We start from the raw sequence: 10,129 nt of genomic DNA on the forward strand, positions 1-10,129 counted from the left end.
GTATTTGTGGTGGTTGCCTTTGAAATTTGCAGTTGTCTTTGTCTTTGTTCTTTTGGGAAAAGTACACATATTTATTTAAACTACCACTTAATTGATAATAGTTTTTTCAAATTTTTAATTGTGACAATGTTTCATTTTCCCAAACTATCAAAAAATTATCAATGTCCCCATTAATGACGAAAATATCATTAATAAAACTAAAATTAAACAAAAAAGGGAGTGGAATTAAAAAAATTAAAAAAAAAAAAAAACATTTTTGTTTTATTGACAAAAAATTAAGGTCATTTTTGTCTTTTGATTGGCATTTGGGAGGAACATTATCAATTTTTTTGTAATTTGGGAGATATTGTAGTTGTCCTAATTAAAAATTTAGAAAAATATTATCAATTAGATAGTAGTTTAAGGGGGTGTAGACTTTTCTCTAATTGTTCCTGTTGGATGTACATATATGCACATAGCATGTTACATTTTACAATGAGGAAATATTTTGATATTGTTGGATTGAGCAATTTTAAAGTTTCTCTTCTATCCTTCTAAAAATAATGTAATTTTAGAATTTAATAGTAATAATCACATGTCTAATGATAACTGAAAACACTTTTAGTCTCACAAATTTAATAATAAATTTGTAAAAATCAGACTAAAGATGAGAAAGATAATCATTTTTCTCAAGATATATTTACAATTGTTAGATATTTACGTGACTACGTGTAAGTTTTTGTGGTCGTAAGAAACTGTATGAGTCAGCAAATTTATCAGGGCGTTTAGATATAATATAACTGTACAAGTACAACATGCAATTTGTACCAGAAAATTTATTGTGACTTTTACAGCAAGTAATTTGTACAAGAAAATTTATAGCCCATATTTAATTTATTACAGCTGTCTCAATCGTACTGCACTAGTCCCATACTATTTTGATTGATTGATGTCTCTCTGTATTCGCATTATTGTTATTTGCTGTGCTTGATGGCAACCTCGGACGTACGAGTAATGATATAAAAATGGTTAGAATTATTTTAAAGTTATTTTAAATATGTCATAAATTTTAAAATTATTATTAAATTTAATATAATTATTATTAATTTTTAACTTTTAATTTATTAATAATTTTAAAATTTACGTCACATTTACAAGAACATTAAGAAGATTATAGTCATTCTTATATCGAGTTTGCATGTACAATACTAATACATTAATTGCCTCCTATCGAGTTTGCATGTCGGACAAAAATACTGTTAAAAAAAAAATGTTTTTTAAAAAATGTTTTTTTTTTTTGTCTTTTTTGAAATTATTAGTAAATTTGTATTGACCATTATTTAATTTGATTCAATAATAATTTTAAAAGTTACATCAATTTTATGAGTATTCAAATGAGACACGAGTCTTATTTCTAAAATTACTTGTCCAACAAACCTGTAATCATAGCCAGTTTAGCAATTATTATTTTTTTTTAAAATGGTTAAACGCATTTTTCCATATCATCTTCAATTTTTTTTTGCAAAAAAAATAATCACTTTACATTTATATTACATCAATCAATTTTTAATTTTTTTTTTTTTTCACATAACTAAATAATTTTCTTAACTTTTGTTTTAAAGAAAAGAAAAGAAAATTGACCTTTATATCAAATTAATCAATTTTTATTATTATTAAAAAAAAAAAGTAGTGTTCCAAACATATTATCTTCACTTTCTTTTTTCATTATTATTTTTTTAAAAAAAAGCACTTTACATTTATATTACATCAATCAACTTTTAATTTTCTTTTAAAAAAAAAGTCAAATCTTTTTTTTTTTTTTTTTTTCACATAACTAAATAATTTTCTTAACTTTCGTTTTAAAGAAAAGAAAAGAAAATTGACCTTTATCTCAAATTAATCTATTTTTATTATTATTAAAAAAAAAAAAAAAAAAGTAGTGTTCCAAACACACACTACGTCATCCATGAACTCAGTTTGCTGGATCATGGATGCAACATCAACACGTGATGCTCAGAGACCCCATATTCAATGAGTCTCGCACACGCACTACGTCATCCATGAACTCAGTTTGCTGGATCATGGATGCAACATCAACACGTGATGCTCAGAGACCCCATACTCAACGAGTCTCGCAATGTCCCTTTCTTACCGGTGAAGCACATGTCCGTAAATTTATGAAACATTATGCATTGCGCCAAAAAAATAAAAATAAAAACACACACAAAAAAAGTTATATTATGGTCTAACTATCCTTTTAATTTTTATTCGTACATCTCTAGCTGATCTTATTCTTCTTTTAATATATATAGATAATAATCATGCCAACATTAGTAGCCTTCAGCATTTTTTGAGCTAACAATTTGACATAAAAGGATTTGGGCTCCTAAAGCTACTTTCTAGGATTTGAAGTGTCTTCTAATTAATTAGATGGTATTAGCTATCTTTCTCTGGCTAAATATGCTTATGATATTATCTCACTTGCTAGACTTACTGATTGTAAGATCGTTGGTAGTCCTCTTATGTCAAGCTTCAAGCCACTGATGGTGACAGGTTTTTGGGTCCTCTACTAACATGGCAAAGGTCTCCTTGACGTTTTTTGAGGTAGTTATTTTTCCTGCGTTTCTAATCTACGCGTTCTTCTGTTTTCGTGCACGCAGGCGCATGCTTTCTCCGAAGACTGTGTTTCCGGTGAAGACTTGCTGGATATTTCTGGTTCTTACAATCCCTACCTGGCGGAGTGCTCAATTGGCAATTTATGGCTAAGCGAGCAAATAGGGGTCGTGGCAGGAAGAAGAATTCGAAGTTGCGTGTACAAGAGGCTTCAGTTGCTTTGGAAAATGCTTCACACTCTTTGGATTGTGATGCTGAATTGAGTGAGGTGGAGGAGATTTATGAATCACTGGACTGTGAAGTTGTGATTTCGGAGTTGGATGCTTGGAGACCTGCTGGAAGTGTCTCTACTGTTAAATTGGCTATTAATGGTGTGGAGGTTATCTCAGCTACTCCTGAGATGGTGGTTCTGCGAAATCCTGGTTTCTCTGAGACTAAGAGGGAGCCAACAGTTGTTGTTCCTGTTGAAAAGCTGGATCAGAAGAATTTAGCATAGGACTGGAGGCAATTGTTTCGATCGGAGAAATCTTTAGGTGCTTTGCATTACTTTGCACCTTCTCGTGAGGATGGTAAAGTTGTAGTGAAACCTCCTAAGAAAGCAATTGAGGAAGGAATTTCGAATTGGTCTCCATCTATGGTAGCCCAATTTCTTGACAAACACCTCTTCCCTATTATATTTTCAAACGTACTGTGGATACTCTGTGGGCTCAATATGGAAAAGTTGAGGTGTTTTTATTGGAGAATCGTCTATACTTGTTTCGATTTGCTGATGAAAGGATCATAGATGAGGTCTTAGAGGCAAAACTTTGGCATATAGCAAATAAACCTCTAATTTTGTGGAAATGGACTCCAGGTATGCAGTTCCTTAAGATTTCATTATCTACAGTGCCTGTTTGGATCAAGCTACATAATCTTCCAATTCAGTTTTAGAATTCTACTTGTTTGAGTTATGTGGTTAGTGGTGTTGGCAAGCCTCTTTGTGCTGATTCTGTTAATGAAGAATAGCTTCGGCTTGGCTTTGCTAGGGTCTTGGTTGATGTGAATGTTGATTCTTATTTTCCTAAGGAGGTTGAAGTTGTGGCTGCTGATGGGGAGAGGGTTGTAGTAGGTATTGAGTACCCTTGGCTACCTGTTAAGTGTAAGAAGTGTAAGTCCTTTGGTCATTTAACCTATGCTTGTACTAAAATTGAGAGGTAGGTTTGGGTTCCTAGAAGGTCTGAACCTGTTCAGCAGGAATTGCCTAAACAAATTGGTTCTGTGACTAATAAGGTCACCGAGGTTAAGATTGTGACTACTCCTGGTGTTGTAGCTAAAGACCAGTGAAATGAAGTTAGAAGTGCTAGGAGAACTCATATTTCTAAACCATTTGTTCGTGATAGTCAAAGGCATTGGACTAATTCTTTTCGCTTGTTGGCTAGAGCTGATGTCAAGTTTGAATTAAGGGAGGTGAGAGGACTAGGTGCTGTTTCTAACTCTCTTCAAAAAGTTATTGAGCATGCTTTGAATGAGTAGAGTGCTAATCTCTTGCTAGCTAAAGGGAAAGGCAAAATGGGGGAAGAGGAGGAGGTCTTGATGAGACGATTCTCTCCTACTACATGAACTTCTTGATTTGGAATGTGAGGGGTTTGAATCATCATTCTAAACAACAAGAGGTGAAGAGTATGGTTAGGTTTCATAAGATTGGATTAATTTGCCTAATTGAAACTTGGGTTAAGCTGCCTAAAGCTGATAAAATTAGATCCTGCAATGTTCTTGATTGGGGCTATTAATATAAGTATGATCAACATATTTAGGGGAGGATTTGGATTTGTTGGAAGAAGTCAGATTTTACTGTGACTGTGCTTGATAAGAGTGCTTAAAGCATTAATTGTGTCATTAATTCCCTCAAGAATAATCTCTGTTGGTATCATTCTTTTATCTATGGGGATAACAAGGGTGTGGATAGGAAGCTGCTGTGGATCAATCTAGCTTCTATGAAGGTTAGAGTAGCTAACAATCCTTGGATGATCTGTGGAGATTTTAATGTTGTTAAGTCTTTAGCAGAAAAGTGGGGGTCTGATAAGTTGAATTTATATGATGTTGAGTTTGGGCAGTGTTTAAATGATTTGGAGGTTTTGGACCTCAATTCAAGTGGCTGCTTTTACACTTGGACTAATAAGAGTGAGGAGCCTCGGTTTGTGGCCGGGAAGCTGGATAAAGTTTTGGTAAATGAGTTCTGGATGAGCTACTTTGTAAAGACTATTGTGGAATTCCTTTCAGGAGGCATTTCTGATCACTCTCCTGCTATTATTTCAGTAGGCAGTTTGCAGAGTTTTGGTCCTAAGCCTTTCAAGTTTTTTAATTATTGGTTGGACCATAAGGATTTTATGAGTTGGGTTAAGGAGGTATGGGATATTTAGGCGGATGGGATTCCTATGTACTAGTTGTATGCTAAGCTCAAATATGTGAAAGTTGTTTTAAAGAAGCAGAACCTATCTTGTTTTGGGAATCTGTAGAAGAGAGTTATGGAGGCTCAAGATAATCTTGATCCAGCTTATAAGGAAGTTATTGCTTCTTTTGGGAGGGCTTACTGTTTGCTCAAGGAGAGGGAGTGTCTATCACAAAAGCTGAGGAATCTTTCTTAAAACAAAAATCTAGGAACCAATGGTTGTAGCTGGGTAATCAAAATAATAGTTTCTTTCATCATTGCCTTAGGATTCAAAATGCAAAGAACACTATCACTCATTTATGGGATGAGCATGGAACTAGAGTGGAGGATGTTGAGCAAATCAAATAGGTGGTTGTGAAGTTTTATGATAAGCTATTAGGGACCAATTAGATGCAGTTTACTAAAGAGAAAGTAGATAGGATTAGGTCTCTTATTCCTGCTGCTATTCCTTCTAATAAGGTAGCTAAGTTGGAGAGGGAGGTTACTGCTGAGGAGATAAGGGATACTTTGTTTCATAGGCCTGCAATTGACGCTCTTGGTCCTGATGGTTATTCAGCTGAGTTTTTAAAGGCTTCTTGGTCTATAGTTGGAGAAGGGATGGTGGCAGCTATAAAGGTTTTTTTTTTTTTGCCTCTGGTCTGCTGCTTAAAGAAGTAAATGCTACTATCCTTACTTTGGTTCCTAAGAAGGTGAATCCTTCTGGTCTGCTTGTTGCAATGTGGTTTATAAGTGTATTACTAAGATCATCTCAAATAGGATGCTTCCACTTTTGAGTGATTTGGTTAGCTTGAATCAATCAGCTTTTATCCCCTCAAGAAATATCTCTGAAAATGTCTTGTTGGCTTAGGAAATTGTTAGAAATGATCACAAAGATAAAGGGGATGCTCAGTGTACATTGAAGATTGACCTTATGAAGGTCTATGACTCTGTTAATTGGGATTTCATGATACATAGCCTTCATTGTTTTGGTTTTCCAGAGAAGTTCCTAAGATGGATTAAGGAGTGTATTACCTTGTATAGGTTTTTTATCTGTCTGAATGGAACTTTGGTTGGTTATTTTGAGGGAAAGAATGGGCTGAGGCAGGGGGATCCCTTATCTCCTTATCTTTTTAGGCTAGCTATTGAGGTGATTGCTAGGATTATGGTTGACCATACAAATGATGGTTCAGGTTTTAAGTTTCACCCTAAGTGTTTGAAGTTAAAACTTACTCACTTGTGCTTTGCAGATGATCTTCTTATTTTTCCTAAGGCTAGTTTGAGGTCCATAAACATCAATAAAGCTGCTTTGCTTGAGTTTGAAGAACTTTCTGGTTTGAAAGCTAATCCTTCTATCCCCAAGAGGTAGCTCAATCGGCTGTGAACCACGTCTCATGAAGCGAATATCATTAGTTCGAATCTCCACTCCCCCTTCTCTTGTGTGGACATGTCAAAAAAACAAAAAGCTAATCCTTCCAAGAGCTTTTTTTTTTTTTTTTTTTTTTTTTTCTCGTTCTTGTCTCTCGGGTAGAGTGAAGCATTTACTGTTGGGTGAATTGAAGATGAATGAAGGTCATCTTCCAGTAAGGTATCTTGGGGTTCCTCTCATTTCCACTAGATTGTCTGCATCAGATTGTGGGGCTTCGTTGGATAGAGTTTCAGGGCCCATTGATTCTTGGCTGTCTAGGAATCTTTCCTATGTAGGTAGGCTCCAATTAATGTCCTTTGTTCTGTACAGTTTGTAAGTGTACTGGACTGGAATTTTTATTCTCCCTAAGACAAAGGTTTCCTGGAAGGATTTGTGTTTTCCTAAGAGGGAAAGAGGCTTGAGGTTGAAAAGATTGGAAGTTTGGAATCAAACTTCTATGCTTAGGCATGTTTGTAGCCTTTTTGCTAGGTTTGGTTCTATTTGGGTGGCTTGGGTGAAGGAAAACTTGCTAAAAAGAAAGAGTTTCTGGAGTGTTGGTATCCCCTAAAATTGTTCTTGGAGCTGGAGGAAGATTTTAAAGTTGAGGGACATTACTAAGAGGTTCTTGAAGTTTGAGGATGGCAATGGGGAGAATATTCAAATGTGGCGGGATCCATGGCATCCTTTTGGTATTCTATTGGAGATTTTTGGACAGAGGGTGGTTTATGATGCTCAGAGCAGTGTGGAGGCTAAACTTTCCTTTATTATCCTTAATGGAGATTGGTTTTGGAGACCAGCTAGATCTGAGACCTTAGTTGAAATTCAATCTGGGCTTCTTGAAGTATGTTTAGGTCTTCATGATAAGCCTATAAGGACTGCTTCTAGGAAAGACTGCTATGTTAGCTCAGAAACTTGGGAGATTCTTAGAAAGAAGAAGGTGGAGACAGCTTGGTGGAAACTGGCGTGGTCCCCTATAGCCATACCCAAGCAAGCTTTCATTTTATGGCTTGCTATGCAGGATAGGCTCCTCACAGGGGATTGTTTGCTTAAGTGGGGTTATAAAGGTGATGTCAAGTGTCTTTTCTACCATAGTCAAACTGAAAGTAGAGATCATTTGTTCTTTGAATGCAATTTTAGCTATCGAATTTGGAAGTTTTTTATGTTTCGATGCAGAGTGGACAACCCTTTTGTAATTTGGGATGAGATTTTGCAGCTACGAATCAGCAACTGGGGGAATAAGGCTCTCAAAGGTCTCATCTGCCGCCTAGTTTTGGGTTCTGTAATCTATAATCTTTGGTGCACAAGGAATGAGATTAAGCACTCTGGCCAGCCTAACACTGAAGAGCAACTTCTAAAGAAAATTCTTTGGGAAGTGAGGGCTAGAATAGTTGGGAAGGAAAAATTTCCTAAGAGAGCGTCTTGTCTTACTGTCTTTGTGGAACCTGCCTACAGATTTGTTGTTGTAAGCTGTTTCTGTAGGCTATGTTTTGTGGTCTGTTTGTTGTTAGGGTTGTTCTCTGTGAGGTTTGTTTATGGTTTTGAGGGGTTTTGATATGTTGGTATTTTTTTGTTGGTTTCTTTTCCTGCAGTTTTGATGTTACTGCAGCTTTGTGTTTTCTGGTTTAGTTTGGTTGGTTAGGCCTTTGTGAGGTTGTGCTTTAGCCCATTGGTAGGGCGTATTTGGTGCTACTTTCGTGTTTTGGTTTTGTGCTTTTAATGAAGTTGCTTATTCATAAAAACAGAAACAAAAAAAAAGAGACAAAAAAAAAAAAAAATGAAAAGAAAAGAGGCCACTAATGGTGAATTACTTTTAGATGACACTTTCCATAAACAATTAGTTGGGATTTTCATCTATCTTACTGTCATAGGACAAGACATTGCCTATACTGTTCATCTTGTTAGTGAGTTCATGATCGCACTGCATTTAGTTCACTATGTTTTTGTTCTTTGAATCCTTTTCTATGTGAAGGGCACATTGTTTCACAGTTTGCATTTATCTTCTCACTGATCATTAGACTTACATGTGTATTCAAAAGTTGATTGAGTAGGTTCCACCACAAATTATTGTTTTCTATTCCATATTCTCTCATTTCTTGGCTTAGCAAGAAATAGTGAATTATTGCCTATTGTAGTACTAAAGTTGAGTACCGTGTTCTTATTAACACCACAGTTTCACAAACGCAATAAACAAATTAAGGATTGACTGCTATTTTGCGTGCCACCATCTCTTGCATGAAACTCTTCGCCTTTGTCTTATTGCATATGCTGGTCATTAGTTAGCTAATATGTTCACCAAAGCACATCCATCTGAACATTTTCGTAATATCATCTCCAAACTCAAATTGACATTTACATTATCACCTTTAAGTTTGAGGTGGAATTTAAGAATATATTTTGATATTTGTTTTGTTTGTTTGATTGACTTATTTCCTTGTTTAGGCTGATTATATATACACACAGAAATGTATAGTTATATTCAAATTTTCGTTTTTTAGTTTACTTTAACATGTAAGAATCATTATATTAATTTGTTTTGATTCCAACTTTATTATTAATTGTCATTTTGACTTAACAGAATGAAAGGTGAAACAACACTCTTCACTCTCCTGCCAATATTTTTGTGGTTTTTTGCATCCTTTTCCTACAAAATGGTGGTTAGACTTGGTTACAAATTATCACAACAATTGTTAAGTGTTATTATTCCTTTCCCATCTTATAATTGGGCAGAGGCTGAAAGAGAGAGCCCTCTCCAATAAAGACTGTTTGCTTAAGGGGGCCCACCCATCGTGTTCAAACAAGTTGCTCAGACAGGGAGGGCCTCTTCGTCTTACATCACACTAAAAAAAAAAAGAAAAAGAAGGGTCAATTAATGATGTTCGAAAAAACGTCACTAAATTGCGATATTTTATTGTTCAAACAACACTATTTATAAAGTAGTAACATTTGAATAATATTACTATTCACGTGTTGAAAGACAACGTTTGAATAGTATTATTATTTTTCACATGTCACTATTAGGCGACATTTGAATACTATTACTATTCACGCGTTACTATTGGGCGATGTTTGAACAATATTACTATTCATACGTCACTATTGGGCAGCGTTTGAACATTATTACCATTCATGCGTCACTATTAGGCGTTGAACAATGTTATTATTCACATGTCACTATTACGCGGCATTTGAATAGTGTTATTGGCGTCACTATTAGGCGACGTTTGAACATTGTTACTATTCACGCGTTGAAATGTGTTGTTTGAACAGTGTGTTACTATTCAAACGACACGTAATTTTTAAAAGGCTTAAATACCTCATACCCCCTAGAGTTTGCCAACTTTATTTTTTCCCCCCTAGGGTTTCATTTTTATCACAGGACCCCCCTGGGGTTTTGATAAAGGACCAATTTAGTCCATCCGTTAGTTGACCGTTAAGACTGACACGTGAACCAATCAGATGTTGACACGTGGCACCTATTTAATTTTTTTTCAAAAATTTAAAAAAAATGTATTTAAAAAAAATAATAATAAAAAAAAAAAAAAGAAAAGGAAAAAACTTGGGGTGGCCTTTGGCCATAGGGGTGGCTTGGCCACCCCCATCCGGCCAGGCCACCCCCAATTTTTTCCTTTTTTTTTTTTAATACATTTTTTTTAATTAAAAAAAAATTAAATAGGTGCCACGTGTCAACATCTGATCGGTTCACGTGTCAGTCTTAACGGTCAACT

The 10,129-nt window shown here is 35.2% G+C and overlaps 2 protein-coding genes across 2 annotated transcripts; both read left to right on the top strand.

Annotated features, from left to right (window-relative positions):
- Window positions 1-3,434: 3,434 nt before the first annotated feature.
- LOC132178021 (uncharacterized) lies at window positions 3,435-5,216 on the top strand. Its single transcript, XM_059590488.1, has 5 exons — window positions 3,435-3,445; window positions 3,618-3,690; window positions 3,790-3,897; window positions 4,527-4,976; window positions 5,088-5,216. The coding sequence occupies exons 1-5, from the start codon at window positions 3,435-3,437 to the stop codon at window positions 5,214-5,216; spliced, it is 771 nt and encodes a 256-aa protein (XP_059446471.1).
- Window positions 5,217-6,524: 1,308 nt separating this feature from the next.
- LOC132179721 (uncharacterized) lies at window positions 6,525-8,108 on the top strand. Its single transcript, XM_059592484.1, has one exon. The coding sequence runs from the start codon at window positions 7,066-7,068 to the stop codon at window positions 7,954-7,956; it is 891 nt and encodes a 296-aa protein (XP_059448467.1). The 5' UTR covers window positions 6,525-7,065; the 3' UTR covers window positions 7,957-8,108.
- The last annotated feature ends 2,021 nt before the right edge of the window (window positions 8,109-10,129 follow it).

The sequence above is a fragment of the Corylus avellana genome, chromosome ca4 (genome assembly GCF_901000735.1).
Source record: "Corylus avellana chromosome ca4, CavTom2PMs-1.0".
NCBI classification, from domain to species: Eukaryota; Viridiplantae; Streptophyta; class Magnoliopsida; order Fagales; family Betulaceae; genus Corylus; species Corylus avellana.